Consider the following 18,719-nt stretch of genomic DNA (forward strand, 5'->3'; position numbering starts at 1 on the left):
ACATTGCGGGATCTGCTTTTAGTTGAGTACAACCAATTTTCAGCAAAACAGATGTCATAGAGAAATACCACACCCTGGAAGCATCATTAAGGTCATAGTCTCATTTATTTAGTCTCCATAGTTTTCCTCCTTCATCTTCTGCCTCTTCAGGTAGTTTCAGAAACACTTCTCTCTGAAAAGTAATCACCCTGCACAAATGCGGCTTTTATGCTGATTGATCTACTCTCCCATGTACATGTGGCCAAAAGAGTTAATAAGATGTTTGAAATTACTTTTCCAGCTGTGGGAGAGTCTGCTCTAACATCCATCACCTAGTTGCTCTTCAAAACCCCTTGCAATTAGCCTCGCTTTAGCCTTATAAATTACATTGCAAGGACTTTTCCATCTGTGTGACAAGGCTGGCTGCCCCTCATCTATTACCTCAGAATAAACACCAAGCTCTCTCCAACTCTGTAACTCCTTTTGTTTTGCCTCTCATTAGTTTATCCTCAAGTTTATTGGCAGCCTCAAAAGCTTCATGGTCGTGAGGACTTCTGCATCTACATCACTTGTGAAACTGTTCTTCAGTCTTCACTTCATTGTGTAATCTGTTCAAACTACAACCTCTATATTACTCTACTTTGCCTTCAGGATACTACTGTAAGTTCTCCCTTTGTCACTATGAGGCTTTTTCTCCAGTACATGAGCGTTTTCTGATGCGAGAGTCACTTTCGTACCCACTATTCGAACTTGCAGTGTGCTTCCTTACTCTCCACTCTTTCACCCCATTCTGCCAGTCCATGGACCTTGCTTCTTGGCCATCATCCCGAACATTCAACCAATGTCTAAATTTTCTAGTAGATTTTCCTGCACGTTTCACAATTGTTGCATCTCTCCATTCACTGCACCCCTGTGGAATATATGTCGCCTGAATACCTACTCGGGGCAATTAGCCTTTGGATGCGATAGCTCTGTCCTGTGCATCGTGATTGCTCACATTACGACTATCCAACCCTTGATCTACCGTATTCTGTTCCTCCTAACCTCCTTCACAAAACATATGAGCATTTGAGGTATTAGGTGCTTAGATTGAGATTTTGGAATCAATCCTGATTAATTGTGAGGAATAAACCTTAACAGTTTGATTTCCATGTGTGGTAACTACTGTCTTAGTGTCGCAACCTATTGCTTTACCAGGCAGGGCCTTTCCATTCCCTATAACCCTCTCTTTTATAATACACCAAACCTCCTGAATTAAATTCTGTCTCAGATGGCCTTATGCGATGCCTCAGAGCTCTCCGAATTTTCTCTGAGACCTCAGTCTTGATGAAAGCCCATCTCCCTGCATGTAAAGCATTCAAATGTGCAGAAAAATGGGACTAATTGTAGTACCTCTGGAGCAGGAGGGCTGTTGCATGGCACAGAAGGCAATTTGGGATTTTTGCCCATATCCTAATTGATGGGAGCAATACCCTCCAACCATCTGAAGCGAATTCTTTGACATACCTGCCATGCTAGGGTTGTAGTCAACTTGCAGTTTGGTTATCGGCTAAGATTTTATGCAGAATTTTATTGATCGTTGTATGATTCCTTTCACAGAGCCCATTGTTGAAAGGACTTTCAGCTGCAGTATTAATGACCATAATTAATGCTCATGTTTTAGCTTGTCATTGGCAAACTCTCCTCCATTATAAGTCAGAAACTTAGCTGATGCCCCAAGTCTGGTCCCTATCCATTTCTCCATGATTATATCTATAATTATCCTTTTGTCCTTGCTATGTATTAGTGTAGAAAGACTAAATCTGGTTGCCAGGTCTATCAAATGCATGAAGAAAATATTTCTGTCGTTGTCCCATACCTTTAAATCCTTGGCAACTACCTCATTAAAGTCACATGCCAGTGGAAGGCTTACAATAGGATGTGATTCTGTCCTCTGATATATTTTACAGATTTGACCCTTTTCATTGTTCTCTATTATCCTTGCATACCCTTCATCAGTCATACCTGCATCCTTTAGCAGGGTTTTTAATGTTTGACCAGAAGGGTGAGCAAATCATCTGTATAACTTTAAGGCAATTTGCTTTTTTTCCTCTGATTCTTGTCACCTGATGCCATTAATACTTTTCTAACATTCTGACTCTCAACATCAGGTTTTGTTAAGGGATACAATAATGCCCTGACTGGGAAACTGCAAATTCACGGACTTTAAAAAAACAATTGTCTTGTGATCCATATCAACTTTCAATTATGCCATTTTTTATAGAAGGTTTACTCGACAGTAAAGGTATCTCACTAGAGATGACGTCAGTACTGATAAAGTGGCTTACTCCAGCTATTTTATATGGAATTACAACTCTCTTTAGTGACTTCAATGTGTTGTCATCACCAAACCTAAAGCAGGTAGTATTTTTATACTCCTTGACCTTGTGTCGATCTTCAATACTGAGTCAATCCAGATAACTTTTTAACCAATCTGCTCCACATACTGTTGAAGTGCAAGCATTATCTGACGCAGCACAGTTGAATGAATCTGTGACTCTCACATTCATCGTAGGACTAAACTTCTTGTGACTAGTACAATTTGTTCAAATTTATCATTATCTTCCTCTTCTGCCTCAGCATTCTCTTTCATTTCGGAATGCTTTGGGCAGTTCATTTTATAATGATACTTCAAGTCACACCTGCAGTACCTATTAACTGTTCGTTGGACGTTCCTGGGATTTATTCGCTTCTTTATTACTGTTCCAATGCTGTCTTCTGCTGTAATAGCCAGACCTGCTAAAGGTGCTTTCATCCTCATTCCTCCTGTCTTTAACTTTTCCCTTGTACTGGTGCCTCTGTCCAGTTTCCAGACCATTTTGAAATCTGGCAGTCATTGAGTCCTCCATTCTTTGTGTCACTGCAGAATGTCCCATTTGTTCTACCAAGGCTGCAGGAAATGAATATTTTCCCAGCAATTTTTAAAGACAACAGACATCTGATCCAACAGGGAGTCTTTTTTCCGAGAACTGAACTCCAGTTAGAACCAGGAGCCTATCCATATGCGACACCCTAGCACAGTCTAGCAGTTTCAATGCTCGCACTGAACAGGGATCTCCAAATTGAATTTCCTCTGTCTTCTATACAGTCAGTTAAAATCCATAATCTATTTCTCTATTGAATAACCATCTGTTTTCCGAGTCTTTCAAAGTCTGACCATGTCTCATAAGCATTTAATAGATCATCTTTCTTGTAAATCGCATCCAAGAATTCTAACAGAAGACCCAAACCTCCTTCAGCATCCAGCTGACGCGCATCCAGTTCACAAAATGCTTTACTTCTGATTTTACTTTCAGTAGCAAGTCACAATGCCAAGGCCACACCTTGTTTCCTCTTTGGTAGGGACGCAACCCTTGTCCATATATCCACTTCATTCTTCCACTGGCCACATGGTTCAGACTCAACATCGGAGGATAATCATACCCTGACAATTTACACTTTTCTGCCATATTCCACAGTAATTTTCTATGTGGGGGAAAAAATGTTTTAATTTCTCACCTTCACCTTTAGGCAATCATTTTCTGCTTTGAGAAAGCTTTTTATTGAAAGATTATGCTGGAGCTAATCTTTACACAATCTTGCATTTATTTTACAAAGTAAGATTATGAACATGCAGCTCCTTACTTAAACCTTCAACCAGTTTCAGTGCTCCTTTTTCTACTCAAGTAAGACCCTAATTAACGCCCTCCACCTGCGTATGATTAAATACAATTAATAGTTCCTCCTTTCAGATGCTCCTTGAAACCTACCTCTTTAACCAAGCTTTTGGTCATCTTGCCCTTATGTGGCTCAATGACAAATTTTGCTTTTTAATGCTCCTGAAAAGGTCCTTCAGAGATTTTATTGCATTAATGTGTATAAGTGCATGTTGTAGGCTGCTTTTTACATAAATTTGTGCCGGTTGGCTGTTCTCATGTTTGAAGTGAAAGAAAGCAAGAATAGTGTATTTTGGGTTGGTTATTTATATCTGAAATAAATGGATGTATAAAATTTACAGTAATAACGCGTCAGCAAGAGCAAAAAGAACTCTCAAAAGTGACCTCCAGAAAAGAAAATGTCAGCATTTCAGCCATATGATTGGAGCTGAAAAGCTATATTGATCTCTTCGAGAGGGAAAAGTGGAGGGCAGCAGAAAGAGGGGTTGACCCAAACGTCGTTGAATCATGGATGTCAGAGTGGTTGCAGACGAGCTACAGTGGATGTGTGAAGATGGTGCAAGGTAGACGAACATGACATATGATGACAGCAGATGTCCTGATGGGAGTAGCTACAAGCAACAGCAGACATGTCTTGTTTATAGGATTTATGTTGCTAATGGGAGGCATTCAATTAAATTTAGTGTCCAGAAGTTCTTTTGTCTTAACAAGCGTAAGCAGCCACAGATGTTATATTTGCAAGCTTCATGGTCTTTTCTAGATTTGAGGTGGCCAAACATTGTTTTTCCAGAAAGCTTTCAACATGGTTGCTGCATAGCACTGATAAATTCTTCTGTTGTACCGCTTGGCTGTTTTCCATTGTTGCAATCCTCTTCCTGACTTCCCTTGCTAACCACAAGCCTTTTTAAAGTCTCTTCTGTGGCTGTCTGTTTAATTTTTGCATGCAGCATAGTACATGGCCAGTGCATCATTCATGCCAAAAGTTTCCATAGTGCTAACTTCACTAATCCACAGTTCAACATATTGCATAAAAATCCCTAGGGTTGTGAATAAGGATGAAATTGAGTTGATGCACGTACAATTTTAGCCAGAAAAATTAAAGACCTTGAGGCTAGTGTATTTGTTGAAATTTTATTTATTTATTTAGAGATACAGCACTGAAACAGGCCCTTCGGCCCACCGAGTCTGTGCTGACCAACAACCACCCATTTATACTAATCCTATATTAATCCCATATTCCCTACCACATCCCCACCATTCTCCTACCACCTACCTACATTGGGGGCAATTTACAATGGCCAATTTACCTATCAACCTGCAAATCTTTGGCTGTGGGAGGAAACCGGAGCACCCGGCGGAAACCCACGCGGTCACAGGGAGAACTTGCAAACTCCGCACAAGCAGTACCCAGAACAGTACCCGGGTCGCTGGAGCTGTGAGGCTGCACCACTGTGCTGCCCTTGTGAGCATTGTGAGCTGGAGATATCCTCAAACAGACTTTGTTCCTGTTTTTGTTGTTAAATGACAGGTTAATTTCTCTGAGGGGGGCGGGGGGGAGAGAGAGAGACACTTTTTTTTTCTGTTCCAAATTTTGTCTCCTCTTGGTCCCCAGGACCATATGCCTCTTACATGTCAACTGCTAATGCACCTCATGGAAAGGTGCAAAAGGATGCATTACAATGGTTGATAGAAATTTCTCTGCTGTTTTTACTTCCTAACGTTTTGTTTATATTTTGCATTAAAAATTAGATTTTGCAGTCAGGAGTGCTAATTTAATAAACACATCTTGAATTTTCTATTTGAGAATTACTGGCTTCGGAGCTGACCTGCACTGCATGGGAACTTTAAAGGATAAAGAAATTATGTGGTCCCATTGCTTATCTATAAGTTACAGCGAATACTTAGTTTCTGATGGATAATCTCTGCAGCTTTATTTCTAGCCCTCTTCCCTTTTGAGTAATTGTATTTTTTCCCTAGCCTGTTAAAATCTGTGCCAATGTCACTTCACCTTAAAAATCTAGGTTTGACTCTAGCCTATGTCGTTCTATCTTCTTGGTGCCTGTATGGGACTTTAACTGAAATTGCTTTGGAGAGTGAGTTAGGTTCAGAGAATACTATCCGTAATTGAAATAAGGTGTTGGCCTTACTGAAATGTCAAAAGCATGTTTGTTGGAAGATTCAAGTTGTAGTAGGTGGCACACTGTAGTCAAGACTCAGGGTCACACAAAAAAAGCTTGTATTATGCATGCAATATCTAATATTATTTGGTGGAAGCAAACATGCAGTACAATCCATGCAGCAGCAGTACCATTGGAGGTATTGAGGCCTCCCTCAGGAGGTGTTTTCACTACACCCCAGAGGCAAATGCTGCTGCAAAAGTAAGTACTCCCAGTAGTACTTGCCTCAGGTATGGAGTCAAAATGAATAAGTCACAACTGGGTTACAAGTAGTTTTCTCTTTTGAAACCCGGATAAAACTCAATTTATAGTGAGTGGACTCTTCTGTTTGCCTGTTCGTGCCAACAGTGGCAAATAGAAATTTTCACCAACAGTGATGGGGCTCTCCTTTTTCTGTGGCTATAAATGGGCTGGTGAGTCAGCTTTCTCATGCAACTCGGGAAAGTGGATTTTGCTGTTATGCAATTTATTTGAAGAAGGTTCCTGCTGCTCTATACCTGCAGCCTTATCAGGAAGTGGTGCAATGGCTACAAGCGAAAAAGTGAGTGAACACCAGAAAAGACAATACTACTTCACAAACAGTGGAAACTGCTGTGGAAGTTATTTGAAAAATAATCAGTTTTACTTATTGTGGCTTTTAATTTCTTGAACATTTACAGTCTTTATGTTGAATGCTTAAGTGCTGCTTTTAAAATTTGAGATTTACATGTACACATCTGTTGGCATGGTGCAACTGATCAGCAAGCTGTTACCATACTTTAAGCAAAATACCAGTAACTTTCATTTGGTTGTCAATATTCTAGGGCTGCATATATAAGGCTTCTTGTATACTTTGCCTGGTGCAAAATTTGCCTTTTATTACAGATGCATTTTAGTAACACTGGAGAGAATTATGACCCTCCACCCTCTGAAATCCCAGTTCTGACTTTCTCATTTTGACTGCAGGCCTGAGGCAAGTATGACTGGCAGCAGCCCTTTATTTTTGTTCATTTGTCTCTGGAGGTGTAGTGAAAATACCTCGTGAGATGGGCCTCAATTGGTACTGCTGCCGCATGGCTTGTGTTACATGTTTGCTTCCACCAAATAAATGTGATGCAAGTGAAACTGGTAATGAATGTGTAGGATACTCTGCTGTGGTAGGTGCACTGCCAGAAGGGTCTACAGACGAGATTGACTGACTGTCCAGACTGCATCCTGCCACTGGCTGGGTAATTTATGCTTTCACCAAGAAAACAAATGTGAGAGAGAATTGCTGGTACAAAGCTGGACAGTTTCATTTAAGCTTTAGGTCTGTTCTCATCCTCATTTTCTCCTACTGCAAGCATTGTAAGATTTCCATTGACCTTGATGTCCTTAGTTAGGCTGCTCCACTATGTATGTGGACTCAAGTTGTATTTTATCATGGTTTAAGTATCTGAACATAAACTCAATGGAAAGCAGATGTTTATAGGCAGTCAGTACAGAATCTGTAGCACAGGTACTTGAAAACAAGAAATGTGGGAGGTAAAATGGCAAGGGATTCTATTCAGTAACCATTCTGTAGTTTATTTGGGAGAATCTAATTTTGTTTTGATGTATTTTAGTGTTGTATTATCTAGTCTTTCAATTTTGAAGACTGAAAACTCGGTACATTTGCTACATTCATTATTTTCAACATTTTGATCTGGGATTTCCTTGTTGTTAAAGGGCAAGCTGGATGACTACCAAGAAAGACTTGACAGAGGAGAAGTCCTTAACCAAGATCAATTGGTAAGTGATTTCTGGATTTTAAAAAAAACCTGCAATTGCTATTACAACCCAGCTCATATTTGGGGTGGATATCTTTTTTGCTGGAAAGATCAGTTTTTTTTCCCCCCGCCCCATACTTGTGTAGTGCGCTGGACAAAATTGAGCTAAAATGATAGCTCCCCAACCTCAGCCATAAAACTGAGGAATCGCTATATAGTTCGAAGTCATGATGGTGTGTGACTTGGAGGGGAACTCTTAAGTGATAGTGTTCCCACGTATCTGTTGCCCTTGCTCTTTTAGGTGGTAGAGGTTGCGGGTTTGGAAGGTACTGTTGAAGGAGACTTGGCAAGTTGCTGCAGTGCATCTTGTAGGTGCTACACACTGTTGCCACTGTGCACTGTGGTTGGGGAGGATTGAATGGTTAACGTAGTGGATGGGTTGCCAATCAAGCAGGCTGCTTTGTCCTGGATGCAGTCGAGATTTTTGAGTGTTGGACCTGCACTCATCCAAGCAAGTGGAGATTATTCCATTACGCTCTTGATTTGTGCCATGTGTGTTCTGGAAAAGCTTTTGTAAAATAAGATGAAGATGGTCTGTTTTCCAAGCATTTTCTTGGTTAAGACTGGATATCTGAATCTTGCTGTTGCTTGTTTTAATGTATGCATGAAAAATTGATTTAAAGCCAATTGGCTATGTTTTAAATTGCTTTCTAATACACTATTTTTATGCCTTGGTCTGCATTATGCTATTTGCTATCGTTGCACCACAAAGGTAAATGTAGTAGCACTGTTCAAGTTTTTCACCTGTGGGTAAAAGCTCAAGTTTGTCAGAGGATTTTAAAATGGCTTTTCTTAACAATAATAGATTGATATTTTCCATATTGTAAATCTGCAAGCTGCATAAAGAGTTTTTTGTAATGTATACCATGTTATGAGCATGTCCAGTGCGTGTTGATTTCATTAAACTTGTGATCAGGCCATCTTGGTTTCTGTCTGCCTATTACAAGTTCCTCCCAATATATAACAAATTTTGGTGATCAGAATGAGATTAAAGTGCAAAAACTTTTTTGCAGCAAACAACAGTAGAGACCATGATGGACAAGATAAGCTAGCTCCCAGTGACCAACCTGCTAGGATGATGAAGATAATTCAACTAAATTGTGTTGAGCCTCATTGTTTCTGAAACCATGTGGTTGCACTCAGTTGAATGGATTCTGCAGGACCCTAGTGTCCATTTGATTCAACCATCAACTACACAGCTTTAGTGAGTTTGTTATGATTAGGCTGACTTAGCTTCTGTATCACTGTTACATACAGCCACAGTAAAGTGTTGATTGAGTCACTGTTACATTTGAAAACAAGACAAAGTTGCTGCGCACATGGGATACATCGAAGGTTAGATATGTTTGATCGAGCTTGAGAGCCATTCAGTTCATACATTGAAAGAATGCACATGTTCTTCAGAGCTAATACTATAGCAGAATTCAAAGGTGAAAGTGAAGAGGCCCAGACGCTGAATAAGGCAATTTTTGAGTGCAAGAAAGCAATTTTTCTAACAAATTTCATAAAGCAAAATGTTATCAAACATACCCTTACTCTTCCATATCATCGGCATCGAATGGAGCAACAGAAAGATCTGAGAATAGTCAAGGAAGCACTAAAGAAGCAAGAGCTGCATGGATGTTCAAGTTTCAGCATGAAACGGAGATTAGCTAAATTTCTGCTGAAGTTCAGAACAACTCCACACTCAAATACAGGGTGTACACTTCTGAGCTCTTAATGAAGTTAAAAACACATTTGAGTTTATGTCTACCAAATTTGACTGCTATAGTTGAACGAAAATAATTCAGGCAGAAATGTCAGGAAGACAGGAGAACATGATTTCAGCAGAAATAAACATGTTAGTGTTCTGAGCCCCCCTCTCAAATCATGCAAGTGGGGCGTGGAAAATGTCATAGACATTTGTGGTACTAAGAGATATTGAGTTGAAATTGGTGGAAATGCAAGATGCGTTCACATAGATCACATGTTCCCAGCGAGGGACAATCCAAAACTTGAGCATGACTTACTTAATAGCAAACCTTTGCCAGAGTGTGAACCAGTTCAGACTTTGGTGTTTGAGGTACCAGTTTCAGAAAAAGAAACAAGATCTGTAAGGCCTGAACTGAAATCAGACAGTCCAAAAACTGAGATCAGGAAGATTTCGTAAAGTAGTTGTTAGACTTGATTTATAGATATTGTTTAAAGAAAAGAGTTATTTTGGCAAGTGTGCATATTTTCAAAGATTTGTTTGCTTTTGAAGTTGTATAGTTATAGTACCTGTAAATAGTTTTTTTTTTAAAGGGGGTAGCAGTGTAATGTATTCCTATGTTATGAGCATGCTCAGTACATGGTGTCATTAAAAAATGTGATCAGGCCATCTTAATGTCTTTCTTTATAACTTCCTCCCAATATATAACCGTTTACATTGGTTATCAACAGTCCATCCAGTATCTTCCATTGACCACGTTTTGGCCGCATGTATTCTATAGTGGGTTTTGGGAAAGATGAACAGTCAATAGTAACAGCTTTTGTAGACTTGGCATTGCAGTGTCCTCTTGATTTTCCTTTTGCTCCTGTCCAAATATAAATCCAAAAACTTAGGTAGTGAGTAAAAGTGGGGTGTTTATGTTTTTACATTAAATGCATTTTTTTGTGTTCTACTTGTTGGTGAGGGACGGTTGAATTTTTAGCAGCAATAATATTGCACATCAACTTCATTTGTTGAAAGTATTCTGCAGTTAACTGCTGGGAATTTGTCAGCTCATTAGCTAATCACTTGCAGGATTTACAAATAAGGCCCAGCTACCTTTTTGAAATTACTTTCCTGTGACAGATCAAGGAGGAAATCCTTTGGGTATGATCAATTCAGTTGATGAACTTTAATGATGAGTAAAAACACTTCTTGATTTTCTTGTAGGAAGCTGTTGGAAAGTTACAGGAAGTTGCAAATAACCTGGAGTTTGCTCGTGAATTGCAGCGGAGCTTTATTACATTAGGCCAAGATGTAAGTATGCAAGAGGTGGTGGGGGTGGGGAGTTAATTGGATAGAAACAGCTCACATATAATTAATATTATAGTATTACTAACTCTGTGTTTACCTTTTTGAAATGTGTGCTTTCTACATAGATGCATCATTTTCTCCTACTCTTGCAGCAAATAGTCTTTGTTATTTCACTTTAATTCATAGTTGTAGACTGTTTCGCTCCACATAGGGTGAGGGGGGCGGAGAATCTCTTATTTGATGATCCCATTTGGTTCCTTCTGGTAAACGTGTGTTTATAAAACCAAAACCAGGGGATAATTTAACTTTAAAAAAGATTTACTATCATGTTGACTTGGCTTTAGTATGCATTGTTACCCACCAACGCAAGCTCGAGGAACAGCATCTCCTTTACCAATTAGGCACACTACAGCCTGCTGGACTGAACATTTGAGTTCAATAATTTCAGAGCATGACAGGCGCCCCCCTTTTTATGTTTAGTTATTTTTTCCTTTTATCTTTTTTAATTTATTTTATTTAAGTTTTTTTTTTAGTTTGTTTCTACTGTGCCTACCCACTTTTTTTTAATGTTTGTGCTTGGAGTGCTTTGTGCTTTACAGTCTATTCACACCCTCACTGTACTAACGCTTTGTCTTTCAGTACATCAAAGGTTAGTACACAAAATAAGAGCTTATGGTGTAAGGGGTAACCTATTAGCATGGATAGCTGATTGGTTAGTCAACAGGAAGCAGCGAGTCGGGATAAATGGGGAATTTTCGGGTTGGCAAGCTGTAACGATGCACGTCTGCGGCCACAAACGCCTGTCTGTTCCCTGACTATTGAATCACCTATCACTATGGCTCTTCCAGTCTTTCCTGTACCCTCCTGTGCAGCTGAGCCACCTGTGGTGCCATGGACTTGGCTCTGGCTGCACTCCCCAGGTGAAGCATCACTTTCCTCAGTATTCAGAACTGAATGCCTGTTGGAGAGTGAGATGCACTCAGGGGTCTCCTGCACTACCTGCCTGATTCTTTTTGACTGTCTGGTCACCCATTCTCTCTCCCTGCATACATGTATAGACATGCTATCCACATAGCTCTCATCCTCATGAATGCACTGCAGTGTCGCCAGCTGCTGCTCAAGTTCCAAAACCCTGAGCTCGAGCAGCTTCAATTGACGACACTTCCTGCACAAATGGTTTTTCAGGATACGGGAAGCGTCCGGCGCTCCCACATAGCACAGGAGGTGCAGTCTCTAGGTTGAAGCAACCCTGCCATTCCTTTATTTATTAGTTGACCCTTTGCTACTGCTAAAAAAAAATTAACAATACTACAAAAGCTTAGAATTATTAATAAAACCTTACTAGTACTAAAAAATCCTACTAAAATCAATACCGTTCACTAGTTAAAATAAACTCACTCAAAAAAAAACAGCTACTCACTTGTTTCTTATTAAACTATTTACACACGCACCTTAACAGTAGTGTACTACCCCAGCTATTTAGAGTTATTCCCTAACTGCAGTTACTCACTAACCAATCACCTTGCAGCTTCCCTGTGACATCACTGTTCACTTTGTTTACAAACTCCCGTGTGCCTGGACTCCTGTCTGCTGCTCCCCTGGAAGGTAAGTACTCTAGGCCCGATCCTTGGGCTCTGTTTATCCTTTCCTCGCTCCGTGTTCTTCCCGCAGGTTCGCTCCTCTCCCGGAAGGTAGGTGCTGTGGGCCGCAATCCTCGGGTTCGGTTTATCTGCTCCCCACTCCGTGTTGTTCCTACAGGTCCGTTCCTCACCACTGCTCTCCCAGAAGGTAAGTGCTCAAGGCCGTGATCCCCAGGCTCTATTTATCGGCTCCCCGCTCCTCCCTGCTGCTGCTCTAGGAAGGTATGAGGAAAGGTTGGACAGGTTAGGTCTGTATCCATTGGAGTTTAGAAGAATGAGTGGTGATCTTAATGAAATGTGCAAGATCTTGAGGGGACTTGACAGGGTGGATGCTGAGAGCATGTTTCCCCTTGTGAAAGAGACTACAACCAAGGGGCACAGTTTAGAAATAAGGGGTCTCCCATTTTGCGACGGAAATGAGGAGAAATTTTTTCTGAGCGTCGTTTGGTTGTGGAATTCTCTTCCCCAGAGAGTAGTGGAGGTAGGGTCATTGAATATTTTTATGGCTGAGTTAGATAGATTCTTTATTGAAAAGGGAGTCAAAGGATATAGGAGGTAGACAGGAAAGTAGAGTTGAGGCCACAATCAGACCAGCTATGATCTTATCAAATGGCGGAGCAGGCTTGAGTAGGCCAAATGGCCTACTCCTGTTCCTAATTCATATGTTGGTATGTATGAAACCACTTTCTCAACCTGTCTTGCACCTTTCAACGATTTGTGCACATATGTCCTCAGGTCCCTTTGCTTCCACACTCATTTTTAGAATTGTATCCTTTTATATTGCTGCTCCTCATTCCTCCTCCCAAAATGCATTACTTTACACTATGCTGCATTAAATTTCATTGGCCACATGTCTGCCCATTCCACCAGACTGTCCATGTCCTCTTGAAGTCTATCAGTATCCACTTCACAGTTCAGTATATTTCCAAGTTTTGTGCCATCTGCAAATTTGGAAATTGTGCCCTGTACACCCAAGTGTAGGTCACTAATATATAGATCAAGAAAAGCAGTGGGCCTAATACTGACCCCTGCGGAACCCCACAACATACCTTCCTCCAGCCTGAAAAACAACTGTTCACCACTCTCTCTGTTTCTTGTCACTCAGCCAACTTTGTATCCATGTTGTGACTTTCCCTGTTGTTCCATAGACTTTAACTTGGCTGACAAGCCTATTATGTGGCACTTTATCACATGTCCATGTACACAGCATCAACTGCATTAACCTCATCAACCCTCTTGGTTACCTCATCAAAAAACTCAATCAAATTAGTTAAACATAATTTGCACTTAACAAATCTGTGCTGCCTTTCCTTACTTAGTCCACATTTGTCCAGGTGACTGTTGATTTTGTCCTGGATTATCGTTTTGAAAAGCTTTCCTGCCACCAAAGTTAAACTGACTTGCCTGTAGTTGCTGGGCTTATCCTTATGCCCCTTTTTGAACAATTTCCCTGGAATGGAGTGGAAGCTATTACTTCTGCAGTATTGACATTACTTACATTGAGCACAATGATCTCTTAACTGGAAATTGGCTAATCTGTTCTAAGGAGCAGTTATCTGTGAGCTGAAACTACCTAGCATTCTGCATCGATTCACAAAATCAGGTGCGATGATGTCATGATCCTGTGGGGTGTGCACTATCTTCAGCTTTTGCCCTAAAAATAATTAGTTTCAGCACATGGCTCACTCTTCTCAGACTTGATTAATCAGTCTTTTAACCTAGTTGACCAACATTTTGATTTCTATGTTGGATTTAGCCAGTATCTCAACAGTCAGCATGGTATTAATGAGGCTTTAGTTCTGAACTCTGCAGAACTTGAAGTGGGGCTTGTTCTCTACTATTCTATAATGTTTTGAGTGCTGGCCTTAAAGTACTGTGGAACCAGCTGAAATGAATACTGCTGCAGAAGCTTTGAGTTGCTTAGTCTAATTGGAAGCTTTTTAGGAGAGGAATTTGACAAGAGCACCGATGAGAGGCTATTCAAATACAGTACAAAACACAGGGTATGGAATGAGGCCTAAGTTTTGAGAGGACTAAGAGCAAAGAAGCTTGTTAACTTGAGTTACACGATTGCCCTATTGAAAGCAGATAGATATAGATGATAGTTTCAAAAATGGCCCATGTGGAGCTTCAGTCAGTCTTCACTTGCATGCAAGGACCAATGTAACTACCAGATCCTAGTCCATTAGATTAAATTTAGTTGCTGCTTGTTCACTTGCCGTGAGTGAAATTACTAGTGCAACTGTTAACATAATCTTAATGTGCATTTTGGCAAAAACAGGTAACAGTAGTCCTAGGTTAAAAATGTCCCATGTAACGAAAATTATAGTGACAACCAAACTATTAATCTATTTTGTAATGAACACGCTACCTTTTGTTTGATGTATTTTTATACATATATATATTTATATCTTTAAAATGCCAGTAGTTGTTACCTGTATTTAAGTCGCCCGTTATGAATATTTTAATCTGAAAAATCAGATTATATTTTTTAAAAAAGCCTGCCTTGAAACACACTTCAATTAGGCAGTCACTTCAAGTAACCAGGGTTGGATTGTCTCTCCTGAACTAACTTCACAACCGTAAATGCAAACTTTTTGTTGAAGTGTATGGAAAAATTCTTGACAGAGGAAATGGTCAATGAAGATTGGACCAACTGCCTTCTTACTGATCCAACACAGCCACAATTATCCCTTGAAAACAAAGCTTTCCAGCATTATATTGGAGTAGACTATGTTTGGGAAACATGAGTCTCCTATTCTGAAGAGTGTTTGCCTACAATAAGAACATCTGCTCAAAAGTAGAGTGCAGTTTGGACACAGGATGCGAGTCTGGAATTCACTATGTGAAAGGGTGGTTAAAGGCAGAAACCTTCATTGCACTTAAATACGCACTTGAATTGCCGTAACCTACGAGACTACAGACCAAGAGCTAGAAAGTGGGATTAGGCTGGATCGCTCTTTTACGGCCGATGCAAATACTGTCAGTCAAATAGCCGCCTCCTGTACCTTAAGTTTCTGTGATTCTATGCAGCCTCTTGTGTGCAGTAGGGAACCAATTTCATTTGCCTTAGGAAAGTAAGATGACATGAATGAGTTTGATGACTCAGGATAAAGGTACAAGAGGTGCACAAATCATGAGATCTATGACAAAAGGTGCAACTTAGATAAAATTGGTATTTGAGCAACAAAATTACAAAATAGTTTTGGGTGAGGAAGATCACTTGACCCATCATTGAACCATGCAAAAAATGCATAAATCATGCCATATCAGAGCGAATGATTGAAAAAAAAAATTCCAGGATTCTTGTCTTCCCTTCCTTCCTGGAAGTCTAATCGACATGATGTTCACTCTGCAGAAGAATTTCTTGTCATCGGTCTTTGTTTGGATATAAGCCTCTTGTCCTATTCTTGCAATTTATCTTAAAAGTGATACAGGTTTATTTTCTCCTTTTGCTTAACTACGTTTGTACTTCCAGAAGATCACGTCTCAGGTGCCTCTTGAGGCTGAAGTTTTTCCAGTCTTGTATCTCAGAACTTTAACATTAGGGATCAACCTTGTGGCTCTCCCGTGTCCTAGCCCCTGTGCTTGGAAGTCTCCCTTGTATCTGTGACCAAAATTGGACTCAATACCTAAGATTTGATCTGAGCAGAGAGCTATGTTTTTGACTTGTATGTTACAGTTCTGTCTGTGTAGTTCTATCAGCGTTCTTTTGGTTTTGTTACTTTGCATTGGTTGGACACATTAAGCATCAAATCTGCGATTGATATTGGGTCTCTGTACTTCATCTGTACCTATTTCAGCACTGATTTAATCGAGGTATTTAAAATGATTAAGGGATTCGATACAGATTGGGAATCTGGAAGGGGAGATATCATAAAATTACAGCTGGGCCTTTCAGGATCAAAATCAGAAAGCTCTTTCACACAGCGTATAGTCAAAATCTGGAAGGCGCTCTCCCAAAGATTGTAGATGCTAGGAGCTTTCAAGACTGACATGGATTTTAGTTAGGTAAAAGCATCAGGGGATATTGAGTAAATGGAGTTGAGGTGCAGGGCAATCATGAACGAATTGGCAGAGCAGATCCGGGGCTGAAAAGCCTGCTCATGTTCCTTTATTTTGGCATAAGTTCTTCTATAGAATCTCAGAATGGTTACAGCACAGAAGGAGGTCACTTGGCCCATTGTGTCCACACTGGCTGTCTAAGAGCTACTCGGGTCGTCCCACTCACCTGCCTTTTCCCTGTAGCTTGTCAATTTTTTCTCTCCAGATAATTATCCGATTCTTTTGAAAGCCACAATTGAATCTGTCTCCTGCACACTCTCAGGCAGTGCATTCCAGATCCTAACCACTTGCTGCATTTATTAAAAAATTTTTTTTTCCTCATTTCACCTCTGGTCCTTTTGCCATTCACTTAAAATCGGTGTCCTCTGGTTCTTGAGCTTCTGCCAATAGGAATAGTTTCTCCCTATCCTGTCCAGACCCGTCATTATTTTGAACACTTCTATCAAATCTCCTCTCAACCTTTTTAAAGATAACAGCCCCAACTTCACCAATCTATCCACATAACTAAAGTCTCTCATCCCCAGGACCTTTCTCGTAATGAAGTGTCTCCTGATAACACAGGGCATGTGCAGAGCGATCGCGGACGTCATCAGTGCGCCCTAACATCTGCCACTTGCCAGTATGAATGTGCGCGCTGACATCACCACGCAATGACGTCAGACGTAATGATGTACTTGCCCCTCAATGGCCATGATTGCCACCTCCATTCCCCTCGACTGTACCCTGCTCCCTCCATCCATTCCCGCCTCCATCTCCGCTTTCAGTTTCACCCTCCAAACTACTTGCCGCTCCATGTCTCCTCGCTGCTTCCCACCCCCCGCTCAGCTGCTTCCCCCACCCACCCCACCCCAACCACAGCCACCTACTCCCTGCCTTGCCACTCCCCCCCCCCCCCCCCCCCCCCAAATCGGCTGCTCGCTTCCTGCTTGTTTGCCACCCCATCCCCACTGCTTCTCTGGGCAATGAGGAACAACGCAGGGTATGAGTGGCCGAAGTGGTGAGGCAGGGAGCAAACGACAAGCAGATGTCTATGGGAGAGAGCAGTGAAGAGCAATGGTGGGAGAGAGTGGGGTACTGTTGGAGCTGGGATGGGGGTGGTGATTGCAGCCATTGAGTGGGTTTGGGTTTAATTTGTTTGTTGTGTCAAATTGAGCAGCGCCATCTTTACTGGCAGCTGCTTGAGACATGGCAGACAGCGATGCTTCAGTCGATGAGGCTGCATTTGCACATGTGCCAGTACTGTGCCACTTAGTGATTGCTTTGTCAGAAAACACAGCCGCCTTGTAAATATGTTCTTCACCCTCTCCCTGCCGTTGCATCCTTCCTAAAATGTGGTGTCCAGAATTGGACACGATACTCTAGTTAAGGCCGAAACAGTGTTTTTATAAACGTTCACCATAACTTCCTTGCTTTTGTCCTCCATCTCTATTTGTAAAGCCCAGTATCCCATATGCCTTATTAACCACTTTCTCAACCTGCCCTGTCACTTTCAATGATTTATGCACATATGTCCCCAGGTCCGTCTGCTTCTTCACCTGCTTGAGAATTGTGTCCTTTATATTGCTTCTCCTCCCAAAATGCATCACTTCACACTTCTCCGCATTAAACCTCATCTGCCACGCGTCCACCTATTCCACCAGCCTATCTGCCCTCTTGAAGTCTATCACTATCCTCCTCACAGTTCAGTTGTTCCAAGTTCTGTGTCATCTGTAAATTTGGAAATTGTGCTCTGCACACCTAAGTCTAGGTCATTAATATAGATCAAGAAAAGTAGTGGGGCTAATACTGACCCCGGGGCACCCCACTATATGCTTTCCACCAGTCCAAAAAACAACCTTTCACCACTATTCTGTTTCCTATCACTCAGCTGACTTCCTATCCATGCTGCCACATTCCCTGTTATTCCATGGGCTTCAATTTTGTTGACAAGCCTGTTATGTGGCACTGTTATCAAATTCTCTTTGGAAGTCCATGTACACCACATCAACTGCATTCACCTCATCAAAAATCTTGTTTATTTCTTTGAAAAACTCAAATCAAATTAGATAAAAACAATTTGCCCGTAACAGTTCTGTGTTGGCTTTCCTTAATTAATCTACACTTGTCCAAGTGACAATTTTTTCCTGGATTATTGTTCTGAAAGCTTTCCTACACAGAGGTTAAATTGACTGGCCTGTAGTTGTTGGACTTATCCTTGCACCCTTTTTTGAACAAGGGTGTAAGATTTGCAATTCTCCAGTCCTTTGGCACCACCCCTGTGTCTAATGAGGATTGGAAGATTATGGGCAGTGCCTCTGCTGTTTCTACCCTTATTTCCCTCAGTATCCTCAGATGCATCTGGTCTGATCCTGGTGACTGATCAACTTTAAGTACAGCCTGCTCGTCACTGAAAG

At 41.0% G+C, this 18,719-nt stretch overlaps 1 protein-coding gene across 5 annotated transcripts in view; it reads left to right on the forward strand.

Moving 5' to 3' along the window:
* Positions 1 to 18,719, forward strand: part of caprin1b (cell cycle associated protein 1b) — a 185,878-nt gene that overhangs the window by 41,939 nt on the left and 125,220 nt on the right. For all 5 annotated transcript variants that reach the window (XM_068046422.1, XM_068046423.1, XM_068046425.1 and 2 more), the window contains exons 2-3: positions 7,538 to 7,600; positions 10,538 to 10,624. In XM_068046422.1, the coding sequence (XP_067902523.1) occupies positions 7,538 to 7,600; positions 10,538 to 10,624 (150 nt within the window). The remainder of the gene's footprint in view (positions 1 to 7,537; positions 7,601 to 10,537; positions 10,625 to 18,719) is intronic.

This window comes from Heterodontus francisci, chromosome 14, assembly GCF_036365525.1.
Source record: "Heterodontus francisci isolate sHetFra1 chromosome 14, sHetFra1.hap1, whole genome shotgun sequence".
In the NCBI taxonomy this organism is placed as follows: domain Eukaryota; kingdom Metazoa; phylum Chordata; class Chondrichthyes; order Heterodontiformes; family Heterodontidae; genus Heterodontus; species Heterodontus francisci.